Source organism: Chelonoidis abingdonii, chromosome 1, assembly GCF_003597395.2.
Source record: "Chelonoidis abingdonii isolate Lonesome George chromosome 1, CheloAbing_2.0, whole genome shotgun sequence".
Taxonomy (NCBI): domain Eukaryota; kingdom Metazoa; phylum Chordata; order Testudines; family Testudinidae; genus Chelonoidis; species Chelonoidis abingdonii.
Window position 1 is genome coordinate 58,247,982 of NC_133769.1, and position 13,988 is coordinate 58,261,969.

Genomic DNA, 13,988 nt, shown 5'->3' on the forward strand with positions numbered 1-13,988 from the left:
AGTGGCCAGAAGCCTTGTTGGTCTTTCCTTTTCCTCACCCATTCTCCTACATGGGTTTGAGGTGGAGAGCTTATAAGTGGTTTGGAGAGTTCTTCCACACATCCCAGATGCTTGTATGTGCAAGTTAATGGGCTCAAGTAAATACAGTTCTTTTTCTGGCACTTGTCCATCTATCCTTCTGATTTGCAAGGGCAGTAATAAATAGCTGAATTCCATGGTATGAGTCACAATCATATATGCCTACTCTTGTGCATACAAAATCAGTGGTCATTTCTGAAAATCAGGTACCTCCCTGTCTTGTTCAAAAATTTGAAATATACAAAATTTCAAACTAGCAGTCTTCCCATTATTGCTAAGATAGCACAATAAAGATTACTTATTGTTGAGACTCAGTCCTGATTTGGATTTAATATTGTTACTTTTCACAGTATATAATATTACAATTTTTTGGTGTGAAAAAGAGGAGAAGAATGTGTGTATGGGTGGTCTTGAAGAAAGTGACGGGGTGGGGAGAAATGGACAAATAGTGGGCGAAAATGTCTCAGAAAGATTTTTAAAAATTCCGTCCTATAAATCTATTAAATGCTTTTGTTACTTTGTAGATAGTAACCAAGTTTTAATTATTCCTAATTGTATCATATATCTATATTGTTGAGGTATCATTAGAGGAGGTTTGGGAACAAACTGATAAATTAATCAGCAATAAGTCACCAGGACTAGATGATATTCATCCGAGTTTTGAAGGAACTCAAATGTGAAATTGCAGAACTACTAATTATATCTGTAACTTATCATTTAAATCAGCTTCTGTACCAGATGACTGGAGGATAGCTAATGAGATGCTAATTTTAAAAAAGGGCTCCAGAGGTGATCCCGGAAATTACAGGCCTGTAAGCCTGACTTCAGTACCAGGCTAACTGGATTAAACTATAATAAAGAACAATATTATCAGACATATAGATGAACATAAATTGTTGAGGAAGAGTCAACATGGTTTTAGTAAAGGGAAATCATGCCTCACCAATCTACTAGAATTCTTTGAGGGGGTCAACAAGCATGTGGATCAAGGGGATCCAATGGATATAGTGTACTTAGATTTTCAGAAAGCCTTTGACAAGGTTCCTCACCGAAGGCTCTTATGCGAAGTAAGCTGCCACGGGATAGGAGGGAAGGTGCTCTCATGGACTGGTAATTTCCTAAAAGATAGGAAACAAAGTATAGGTATAAATGGTCAGCTTTCAGAATGGAGAAAGGTAAATAGTGATGTCCCCCAGGGGTCTGTTCTGGGACCAGTCCTATTCAACATGATAAATGATCTGGAAAAAGGGGTAAACTGTGAGGTGGCAAAATTTGCAGATGATACAAAATTACTAAAGATACTTAAGACCCAGGCAGACTGCAAAGAGCTGCAAAAGGATCTCTCAAAACTGGGTGGCTGGGCAACAAAATGGCAGGTGAAAATTAATGTTGATAAATGCAGAGTAATGCACATGTGAAAGAATAATCCCAACCATACATATAAAATGATGGGCTCTAAATAGCTGTTGCCATTCAAGAAAGAGATCTTGGAGTCATGGACACATCCACTCAATGTGCAACGTCCATCAAAAAAGCTAACAGAATGCTGGGAATAATTAAGAAAGAGACAGATAATAGGACAGAAAATATCATGTTGGCTCTATATAAATCCATGGTACTCCCACATCTTGAATACTGTGTGCAGATGTGTTCACTTTATCTCAAAAAAGATATATTGGAATTGGAAAAGGTTCAGAAAATGGCAGCAAACATTATTCGGGGTATGGAACGGCTTCTGTATGAGGAGAGATTAATAAGACTGGTACTTTTCAGCTTGGGAAAGAGATGGCTAAAGGGAGATATGATTGCAATCTATAAAATCAGGACTGATGTAGAGAAAGTAGATAAGGAAGTGTTGTTTACTACTTCTCATAACACAACAACTAGGGTCACCAAATGAAATTAATAGGCAGCAGGTTTAAAACAAATAAAAGGATGTATTTCTTCCACAGGTTGATTGTGCATCGGGTAAACTCCTTGCCAGAGGATGTTGTGAAGGCCAAGATCATAACAGAGTTTGAAGAAGAGCTAGATAAATTCATGGAGGATAGGTCCATCAATGGCTACTAGCCAGGATGGGCAAGAATGGTGTCCCTAGCCTCTGTTTGCCAGAAGCTGGGAATGAGTGACAGGATCACTTGATGATTACCTGTTCTGTTCATTCCCTCTGGGGCACTTGGCACTGGCCACCGTCGGAAGATAGGATACTGGGCTAGATGGACCTTTGATCTGACCCAGTAGGGCCGTTCTTATGTTAAACTTCATATAACCATCTCCTCTTCATATGTTGTAGGAGGACCCAGGATACAGATGGCCAAGGGAAGACTATTCCATAAGTCGACAGCCTGAGTACAGGTATTAATGTAATTTTATAAAATGAATCCCTTTTTGCATTCAGTGCCAACTTTTTAAAAGATGTATACTCAGTAGAGTCACACTGAACTGGGACGTTTCCCAGGAAACAGCTAAGAAATGTTAGTCTAAAGATAGTAAAGGATGATAATTGCTTCTTAATTTGGGCAGTGTTGCATAAATTCTCCCTCATGCAAATCTCTGCAGAACCTCACTTTAGGAATAGCAAGCTATGCTGCTTGAGCTACCAGTCTATTGCAAGCAGTAAACTTTTGGGGTGTGTTTGTATCTCAACTTCAAATCTGAATGTTCCATCAGTTGCCTTGTTAAGGTCTTTACCCCTCTAACTGTCCACATTTCCTGTCTTTTCATTTGCTAAAGCAGTGCGAGAAGCTTCTTCCCCAGTTTATTGTCCCATTCCTTGTTCTTTAGGTTTATATATATAAAAAAATAAAAGTACTTTGTGTAATTAGGGATGTGTGTGTTTGTGTTTCTATAAAAGTTGTATCTAAATCTACAGTAGACTATAGAAAAGTTAAATGAGCATTATCAAGTCAGCTGACTTACACTGTTCGAGTTTTATATCAAAATTGTATTTCAAATTCCTTTGGAGTTTCTCTTGTGTTGATTGGGTCAGAAGAATTTGCCCCTAACCACATATATATTCTGACGCCCATCTCTGCTGAATTCATAAGTTTCAAGGCTGATTCCCCACTCTGGCACTCTGAGTACAGAAGATGGGGAGCCCGCAAGGATTCTAAAAACTAATACTGGCCACTCGAAGTTTGTCTTAACTTCCAAGGTTGCAGTTTCTCGCTGACCTTGGATGGGTAGATGCTGCCACCACCCAAATGCAATCAAAACCCTTTGAAACCAGAAAGACACACTTGGGAATTCCTTCCTGTGAGGTACCCTCAAGCCCTTTCACCTGCCCTCCGGGGAAGAGCTGAGGAAAAAAAACAAAGGAAATCAACTGTTGCCACCAGCTAATTAAGCAACATATGCACAAACCTCTTAAAAACACAAAAATCCAATCCTGTTCTTAAAAAAAGTAAATTTTATTAAACCCCAAAAGAGAGGAAATACATTTGGAACTTAGGCTTTTTGCTAGATTGTAAAAGAAACAATTACAAAAATTAAGCATCAAGATAGCTCTCTTGAGGTTCAGCTTAAAGGTTACAAGCAAAACAAAAGCATCTGGGGTTAGCACAGAGGAGTCCACAGGCCAATAAGAAATAAAAGAAAGAACCTTAATTATGTCTTTCTACACATTCCCCGATTACTTACATATTTGGGGTTTCAGATAAGTAGGGTTGAGGTATGAATTGATGCTTTTTCATACCTTGTTTTAAAGCTGCTTACAGCATTGCTGCTCTGTCTCTCCGCTCTCCGGAGAACAATAACAACCAGACGAAGGGAAAGTTTTTTTCCCCAATTTTAAAAAGTTCGAGCCCTCTCATTGGTTCTTTTGGTCAGGTGCCCACTGTCTTTCTTTTACCTAGCCAAGGAGACTTTTTCACCCTTTACAGGTAAAGCAAGCAGAGAACAGCCATCAAGAGGGACTTTATAGCTAACTGGCTGGCTGAGTGTTCATGAAAGGGAGCTTCCCCCTGCCCCCTTCATTTATCACAATAAGGTTACTGCATGAATATATGCACATGGTGCATGTGTGCTTGGGACACAGAAACAGGGAGAACTGTTCCTATTGTACAAATTCCATTGTCTGTAGTCTGACTGACCTATGTCTGAGAAGTGTCTTTGAAAAGTATCATCTTCAGTTTCTTAAACTGTTCTTCATTCTAATACTTATTAGGAATAAAACTCTCTTGACAGATGCTAAATGCTAGTATTCACAGTGTCTTTCATGTGTTTGATAATAGCTTCGTTCATAGAGAAGTGCAGTAAGTATTTTTATTCTAATAGACTGCCATATGAGAAGTAGACCTGTGCTAGTAGAATGTATGTGGAAAATAACAGGCACTCATTGAGATGTGTTATTGTTTGTTACAGTGTAACAAGCGAACAAGTAACAAGTTTTTGAGACCATCAGTACAGTTAAAATGAATATTTTAAAAGAATTAATAATGGAAGGAAGGTTGGTACAGTAGCAGTGCAGTGGTGTTAGCCTGGGACTCAGAAGACCTCTGTTTATAGAATCATAGAATATCAGGGTTGGAAGGGACCTCAGGAGGTCATGTAGTCCAACCCCCTGCTCAATTCCCAACTAAATCATCCCAGCCAGGGCTTTGTCAAGCCTGACCTTTAAAACCTCTAAGGAAGGAGATTCCACCACCTCCATAGGTAACCCATTCCAGTGCTTCACCACTCTCTGAATGAAAAAGTTTTTCCTAATATCCAACCTAAACCTCCCCCACTGCAACTTGAGACCATTACTCCTTGTTCTGTCATCGGGTACCACTGAGAACAGTTCTAGATCTTCCTTTTTGGAACCCCCTTCAGTGTAGTTGAAAGCAGCTATCAAATCCCCCTCATCCTTCTCTTCTGCAGACTAAAACAATTCCCAGTTCCCTCAGCCTCTCCTCATAAGTCATGTGCTCCAGCAATCCTAATCATTTTGTTGCCCCTCTGGCTGGACTCATTTTCCTATTTTCCACATCCTTCTTGTAGTTGTGGGGCCCAAACTCACACAGTTGGCTCCAGATGAGCCTCACAATGTTGTAATAGAGAGGAAGATCACAATCCTCGATTCTATGGCAATGCCCCTATTTATACAGCCCCCCAAATGCCCATTAGCCTTCTGGCAACAGGGGAACTGTTGACTCTATCCAGTTTTCTCATCCACTGTAACCCCTAGGTTCCTCTTTCTCCAGAACTGCTTCCTAGCCATTCGATCTCTAGTCTGTAATGGTGCATGCGGATTCTCCTCTCCAAGTGCAGCCTCTGCACTTGTCCTATGTTTGAACTCATCAGCGTTCTTTTGGCCCCAATCCTCTAATTTGTCTTAGGTCCCTGATATCCCTCCCTATCCTCACAGCATATACTACTACTCCCAAGTTAGTTCATTCTCAAACTTGCTGAGAGTGCAGACCACACCATTCCTTCCAGATCATTAATGAAGATATTGACAAACAAACCGGCCCCAGGACCAACCCTTGGGGCACTCACTTGAAAGCCGGCTGCCACTGACATGAGCGATGATCATTTACCTTTTGAGCCGCGACGATCTGGCCAGTTGTCTATCCCCTATAGTCCGAATTCAGTCCATATTTTCTTTAACTTGCTGGCAAGAATACGTGGAGACCGTGTCAAAAGCTTTGCAAAGTGAAGGAATAACACATCCACTGTCTTTTCCCTCAATCCACAGAGCCAGTGTATCCCTCAAGAAGGAATTAGCGTTAGGACAGCAGACCTTGCCTTGGTAACCATTGCTGGACGTCTGATCACTTTCTCTCCTAGATCGCTTCAGAATTGATCCTTGAGGGCCTGCCGTCCATGATTTTTCCAGGACTGAGGTGAGCTGACTGCCTGTAGTCCCCGGACCTCCTCTCCTTCCTTTTTTAAAAGATGGGCCTACATTAGCATTTTCTGTCATCTCGGGACCTCTCCCGTTCGCCATGATTTTTAAAGATAAAGGCCAATTGGCTCTGCAATCACATCCACCACTCCTTTAGCACCCTCAGATGCAGGCATCTGGCCCAGGGATTGTGCTCGTCCAGTTTTCAATAAGTCGAACCACTCTTCTACACACAGGGCTGGTCACTTCTCCAATACTGTGCTGCCCAGTCAGCAGTTGGGAGTCTGTGACTTTGTGAGGACAGAGGCAAAAAAAGCACTGAGTACATTAGCTTTTCCATACCTCTGTTATGAGGTTGCCTCCCTATATTCAGTAAGGGCCCACTTTCCTTGACTTTCTTCTTGTTGCTAACATACCTGAAAAGAAACCTTCTTTACTCTCACATCTCTTGCTAGCTGCCACTCCAAGGTGATTTGCCTTCCTGATTTTCACTCCCTGCATGCCCTGGAGCAATATTTTATGTCCTCCCTGGTCATTTGTCCAGCTCACTTCTTGTAAGCTCTTTTTGGTGTTTAAGATCAGCAAGGATGACACTGTTAAGGCAAGTGGGCCTGCCATATTTACCTATTCTGTCTTACACATCGGGATGCAGTTTTTTTCTGCAGCTTCATAAGGATTCTTAAAATACGGCCAGGCTCTCCTGGACCCTTCCCCTTCATGTTTTTCCCAGGGGATCCTGCCCATCAGCTCCCTGAGGGTCCAAGTCTGCCTTTTCTGAAGTCCAGAGTTCTGTATTCTGCTGCTCTCCTTTCTTCCTTGTGTCAGGATCTGAACTCAATCCATTCTCATGGTCACTGCCTCCCAGGTTCCTCATCCACTTTTGCATCCCTACTAATCTTCTCTGTTTGAGCAGCAGATCAAGAAGAGCTCTGCCCCTAGTTGGTTCCTGCAGCACTTTGGACCAGGAAATTGTCCCCTACACTTTCCAAAAACTTCCTGGATTGTCTGTGCATCGCTGTATTGGTCTCTCAGCAGATATCAGGGTGATTGAAGTCTCCCATGAGAACCAGGGCCTGCGATCTAGTAACTTCTGCTAGTTGCTGGAAGAAAACCTCGTCCACTTCATCCCCCTGATCTGGTGGTCTATAGCAGACTGCCACCACGACATCACCCTTGTTGCTCACACTTCCAAACTTAATCTACAGACTCTCAGGTTTTTCTGCAGTTTCATACCATAGCTCTGAGCAGTCATACTACTCTCTTACATACAGTGCAACTCCCCCACCTTTTCTGCCCTGTCTGTCCTTCCTGAACAGTTTATATCCATCCATAACAGTACTCCAGTCATGTGAGTTACCCCACCAAGTCTCTGTTATTCTAATCACATCATAGTTCTTGACTGTGCCAGGACTTCCAGTTCTCTCTGCTTGTTTCTCAGGCTTCTTGCATTTGTGTATAGGCACTTAAGATAACTCGCTGATGGTCCCGCTTTCTCGGTCTGAGACATGAGTCCTCCCCTCTTGCACTCTCCTGCTCGTGCTTCCTCCCAGTATCCCATTTCCCCACTTACCTCAGGGCTTTGGTCTCCTTTTTCCAGTGAACCTAGTTTAAAGCCCTCCTCACTAGGTTAGCCAGACTGCTTGCAAAGATGCTCTTCCCTCTCTTCGTTAGGTGGAGCCCGTCTGCCTAGCACTCCTCCTTCTTGGAACACCATCCCATGGTCAAAGAATCCAAAGCCTTCTCTTAGACACCACCTGCGTAGCCATTTAGTTCCCTTCTCTGCCACGGACTTCCTATGTGATCTTGGACAAGCACTTAGCCTATGAGACTCCAATCCCCCTCTGTAAAAAGGGGATAATAGTACTTCCCTGTGTCTAAGCGGTGTTGTGAGAATAAATACATTTTAAAAGATTGTGAGGTGCTTATAATACCATCTAAATACGTAAGATGTGTATTTCTTTGAATAGTAGGACTTAAACATTGTCTGATTAATTACATCATAACATAATTTAACTGAAAAAACAAGTTAATACCGTAAGGATTTTTCTGCACTACATTCAATTTTTCCCCCTAAAATTTCTTTACCATTGATATCCCTACTGCAGCTCCACTAGTAGTTGCAACAGTAAGGCGGCTTTGGAAAGTCTTCACTGAAGATAGTAAGGCATTGCTTAGAAAACTGAATATGAAACATTTTGTTGGCACTTTACTGTCTTTACTTTCTCTGCTATTTTAAAAAAATTCTACTTGTTTAAAGCTGCAAAAAGAGATTGATATTAGGCATCTTGTTTTATACAGAGCAAGAGTGCCCCCTAGTGGTGAGAGAGATTTACTAAAGGAAGTATTTGCTTTCTGTGTTTTTTAATATTTCCTCTCTTATGTTAAAAGATGCAGGGCAAAATGTAAACTTGGGATTGTCTTGTTTGTTTGTTTTGTTTGTTTAATAGTTCAGTTTATTTATTTTGATAAATGTTTGAGGGGTTAATTGCCCTATTGTAGAACTTCATTTAGCGATGTTCTGTTTACTAGGGGGAAGTACATTTCATACATTGCCAGAACCCCTATTGATCAGAAGTTTGACTATGTTTTTGTACACACTTACATACGTTTGTTGAGAGGAACATAGGGAAATTTTAAAAAGTTGTATGTGAAATATTGTGATCCTCTTGCTGAACACAGTAGTTTCTTTTCCAAGCCTCTAAAGTGTTAGTAACTTTTTGCATCTCATTCAGTAATGAACTTTGTAGTGTCATTCAACAGAGAAAATCAAAATGAAAAGTATTTACAATGTCTGTTCCTTTTATTTAGTTCTTTCCTTTTCTAAAAATATATCTAGAGCATAAAGACTTTGTGGAGGATTAAATTATATAACATTGACTGTACAAGGATGCAGGAAGATACAATGGAGTCTTCTTTGAGTTTGGTAAAAGATAGGCCCTTTTATTTGGCAATAAAGAGGGACAATTGAAAATTGATTAACGTTAACAGATGAAATAAAAGCAGGTTAGACCAACACCTCTCAGGGATGGTCTAGATAATACTTAGTCCTGCCTTGAGTGCAGAGGACAGGGACTAGAAGCCCTCTCGAGGTCCCTTCTAGTTCTATGATTCTATGAAAAGCAGTTAAAGTGAAATAGTAGCCACTGTAACTATGTGAAACATGATAAAGTATAACAAAAAGATATTCAGCACTTTTTGTATATTAATAAGATTTTGTATTATACCTACTAAAGACATTTTTCCTAAATGAAAATGCCATTAATATAAAAACTCAAGAATCTTTTCAGTTTTTTTTTTTTTTAAAAACTGAGTAAGCAGCACTAGATGAATGGATGGAGCAGCAGTCATGATATTCAGTTTCTTTTAGCTGAATAATGCCATTTTCCTGGTTGCTATGGTTTCCTGATTGCTGTTATGTCTCTTATCACCAGCGTAGCTATTCAGGTCAGAATATATTGTAGAGGGCAGTTTGCTGATTTCCATGGTAGTGTTTCTGGGGAATGTGGAATCAATTCTAAATGTAATGTTCAAGGCAAAATTTTAAAATGTCGTAATGTGGCAGTTCAAAAACCAAATTTAACTTTACAAGAAATTATGTAATTCACGTAAGTACTAGATTTTCATTTTATTCAGTCTTGATTTGCTCACAATTGTGAGGGATGGACAACTGACTTCTTTGACAATTACACCAATTTTCAAACAAGGAGAAAAGACTTAATACATGTATCCTTTCTCTATTGTCATTTGTTTCCTTCCCAGAGCTCTCATTAGCTCTTTTCCAAATCTGTAAATAACTAATCATTAGGGCTACTTAAAGACTGGAAAGTATTTATTATGAAAAACTTGGAATGAAATGAAAATTTTTCATTTTGATCAAAATGTTTTACAGATTTCTTTGATTTTCTTTTTTTGTTGGTGAATCTATTTCAGACAAAAAATTGTTTAGTTTCGAATCAAATGGAATCAAAACAAGCATTTTTTTGTTTTCTTTATTTGGGGTGGGTGGGGTGTCCTATCCTTTACTTTCTCTCTTTTGGGAATTAAGAAAGAAAGAAAGAGTGGTAGAAAAAAACCCAAACTGAAAAATATTCATCTTGATACCATTCTGTTCAAACCAAAAACCCAAATTAGTTTCCTGTTTTGTTGGGAAATCAGAAAAAATTGAATGTCATGAAAATTTTTCTTCAAAATATATGTACAATCCAATAAGCCATTTTCATTTTAAAAAAACAACTAGTTTTGCTTACCACTCTCTATACCAGCTTTCACAAATGAAGACCTCAAAATTTGGACTTAAAAAAGCCACTTCAGAAGCAATGATGCATATCATGTCACTGGCTTTACATTGATTTTGAGTTGAAAAAATCTTGGTTTGGAGAAGAATGTTTTGTTACTGAAAAGATACTGTCTTTTACATATCAGAGGGGTAGCCGTGTTAGTCTGGATCTGTAAAAGCAGCAGAGAATCCTGTGGCACCTTATAGACTAACAGACGTTTTGGAGCGTGAGCTTTCGTGGGTGAATACCCACTTCGTCTGACGAAGTGGGTATTCACCGACGAAAGCTCACGCTCCAAAACGTCTGTTAGTCTATAAGGTGCCACAGGATTCTCTGCTGTCTTTTACATATTTTGCAAAGTTACCAGCTGCATCTTTGTGCACTATGAGAATATCTCATTGATCCAGTACTTAATTATTCACATTTGTTACATTTTCTGTGTAAAATTATATGTATTCAAAGGAAATGGTGGGAATAGAACTCAGAATTGTCCCCAGCACTCCTTGTCTCCTGTTGTTAATATAAATTACTCTTCACTTAAGTTATAAAACTTTCAGAACTGATATGAGCATGGAATAACTCAAATCACATGTTGAATTGGTACAGAGCTTCATATATAAAATTTATAGATTGCACCTTTGATTTGGTTTAACTAACTCATGAACAGATTCAACACATGTACAATTGCATGTGTTTTGTAAATAGAAAATTATCTTCACATCTGATTTCTGGTTTTTATATGCATCTGTCCCCTGATGATGTGCAGAGAAGTGAAATTTTAAAAATTAACATGGAAGGGAGGCAATAACTCAGTGATGAGTGGTTTTTTGTACAAAGATCTAAAGTTATATTGTATTCAATATTGAATAGTATACCAAATTCACTTGATTCAAAGCACCTTCAATTGAATTCTGTTTTATGAAACATAAGATTGCGGGAAGGGGTAGGGAAACAGTGGTCATGCATGTTGAAGTTCTCCAAAGGTATAAATTTGTGTGCATATGTATGTGAAAGTGAGAGAGAGAGAGAGAGAGAGGAGGGGCTAGGGGGGTTAGTTTGTAATTATGTAGTTGGAGAAGTTATTTCCATGTGAAATACTTAAATACTCTTGGATATTGTTCAGATTAGCCACACTGGGTTGTAATTCTTCAGGATGTCCAAAGCATTACTTCATTTTTATTTGCAGCCAGACTGAATTCAGTGCATTAGAAATCACACACATGCAAGTCATGTGTGATAGTACTTGGCAAAATGTGGTATTCCATCTCTTTATAGTCTTCAAAAAAAAAAAAATGCAGATTGTCAAATTTACAGATATAATGGTTTTTTAAATTAATTTTACATTTTATAATTGATACAATCAGGCTATCAGACATTTTATCATTTTTATATAGTATGTTATATCCGTGGATAATATATGAATTATCCTTTGACTCACTATACACTCTAGAACATCTTTAGACTTCGAAAAAGTATTATTAGAGTAGACATTTTGGATCAATTCCCCTCTAGGTTGCTGGGTGGGATGTAGCTAATCTGTTAGCAACGACTTTCCTAACAGTACCTATCTGATGGCTTTTTGGTGGTATATGTGAAATGAGCAAGTAGTCTCAGACCAGTTCTTAGCAGTCATGTATTTTTGTGCATGTAAACAAATCCACCAATTTCTCGGAGGTACAAAAGAAATTTTGTAAAAGCAGCAAAGAATCCTGTGGCACCTTATAGACTAACAGACGTTTTGGAGCATGAGCTTTTGTGAGTGAATACCCACTTCGTCAGATGCATGTAGTGGAGCAGGGAGTCGTGGTTTGTTTCTGGGTTTGGCTTGGAGTAGCGCTTGGGTACAGTCTGGCTTGGTTGACTTTTCCTTATGAGTCTGTGTGGGTATCTGGAGTTTTGAGATGCTTGGTGGGATCTTTGTTCTGTGTTGGTCTCTGTCTGAGGGTTAGAGCAGTATGTGTTGTGTCCTCAGTGTTGACTGCTAGACGATGGATCGCTGTGTATTGTGCCGCGCAGTGGACGCTGGAGGCTGAAAGCTAGACTGACGGCGTTGTAGTGTTCGGGATATAGGGTGGTGTTAATGTGATCTTATTTGCACTCGTGGTGTCTAGGAATGGGACCTTCCCATGGTTAGACTGGTCGGCTTGGTTGTTGATGGTTGGGGATGGACAGCTGTTGAAATCGTGTGGTGGATTTTTTCCTAAGTCTCCTTCCTTGGGTCCAGAGAGTAAGATTGTCATCAATGTAGCGTTAGTAGTGAGAAGGAGCGTGGTGGAGAGGAGCTAGGAGCGTGTGTTCCAGAGTCGACCATCATAGTGGCTATTGTGTGGGCCATGCGGGTGCCATGGGCCACTGATCTGGGATATATTATGTCATCAATTAATAGATTGTGTGTGAGGATAGTGGCAGGCTCAGAGCTCGAGCCAGTTGTCTGTGGCACAATCATCAGTGTACGTGTCCTCGACGCGTCTTTTCCATTGTGTGTGGAATGTTTGTGTAAGAGACCTTACATCCATGGTTGGCTATGGGTGGTGTTTGGAAGTCACCATGCAGTGTAGTCGTTCTCAGGAAATCAGATGGTGTCACGGAGGTTAGCTGGGTAGTGCTGGTGGCTAGGAGTCTGCTAGGAGAGTTCACGATGTGCAAACAGTCCTTCAGTGAGAGTTGGCAATGCCCGAGATGATGGGGGTCCACGGATTTCAGGGTTGTGGTTTGGCGTAGTAGATAGATAACCTGGTCGGGGCTCTCAGGGTATGTTTGATTTGTTCCTGGGTGCTGTGTAGGGAGTGGTCCTGAATAGATGCGTACAGTTTCTTGTAGGTATTCTCCAGTGGGATCTGAGCGGGAGTGACTTGTACGAATTTGGTATGGGAGGTGTGTCTGGCGGCTTCCTTTTGGTAGTCAGACCTGTTCATGATTGACAACAGTACTCTTTATCAGCCTCTTTGATGATAATCGGTTCAGGTGGTTTCTGACGCTGTTGGATGGCATTGGTTTCGCACGACTCTAGGTATATGAGGGCACGCAGATATTGTTTTCCACAATTTCTGCCTATGCGCAGTTGGCGGGAGCTTTGCATGTGATATGTCACAGACTGTCATTCGACCCTCACGGAGGAGTCCATGTGGAGTTCTTTTCTGTGCTGTTGTGAGGGGTACCTGTGTATTCAGTGCGCGTTCGTGTTGCTCTGAGTAATTCTTTGGTCGAGAGACGAAGGTAGTTTCTAGATCGACTGCAGAGAGTGATTCATGTTGGTGGTGCGGTGGTAGTGGCAGAAAGAGCGTCTTAAGATGGACAGACTTTGTCTTCTGGATCTGAGTGTTCTGTAGCTTGAATAGATTGACGACTATTGCTGGGTGGGTTGGGGGTACACGGTTGTTGCTGAGCCATGTGGCAAGGTAGGGTTTAGACAGCTAAGTCTTTTCTCTTGCTAGAGAGGTGAGTGAAGTATGCTACGCTCCTGTCTTATTTTTGTGACATCTGTTGTATGGAAAGTTTGGTTATTAATGAGAGTCTCCAGTTGGAGAGGTCTTTTTGTGCTTTTTGCCTGTTTGCTGATATAGGATGCTGATCTCGGCTGGTATCTCAGTTTCTTTGATGACGTATTGGCAGAATCTCTCCTGGGTCTGTGTAGTATAGTAGAGATAGCAGTGATTTTTACCATATTAGTCATTTGGTTGACTGTCCATCCATTTGCATTTGGAAAGGAGATGTATCTGTCTAATATTTGTTGCAGTTCTCATGAGGTTGATGGGATTTCCAACTCATATGGCTAGATGCGATGCCTTGCATTGTTCATTGGTGTC

The 13,988-nt window shown here is 40.4% G+C and overlaps 1 protein-coding gene across 15 annotated transcripts in view; it reads left to right on the forward strand.

The window, feature by feature from the left end:
• PPHLN1 (periphilin 1) overlaps positions 1-13,988 on the forward strand; it is a 133,587-nt gene that overhangs the window by 25,307 nt on the left and 94,292 nt on the right. For 11 of the 15 annotated variants that reach the window (XM_032804602.2, XM_032804612.2, XM_032804609.2 and 8 more), the window contains one exon: positions 2,372-2,433. The exons of the other annotated variants lie outside the window; for them this stretch is intronic. In XM_032804602.2, the coding sequence (XP_032660493.1) occupies positions 2,372-2,433 (62 nt within the window). The remainder of the gene's footprint in view (positions 1-2,371; positions 2,434-13,988) is intronic. 15 annotated transcript variants of the gene reach the window in all.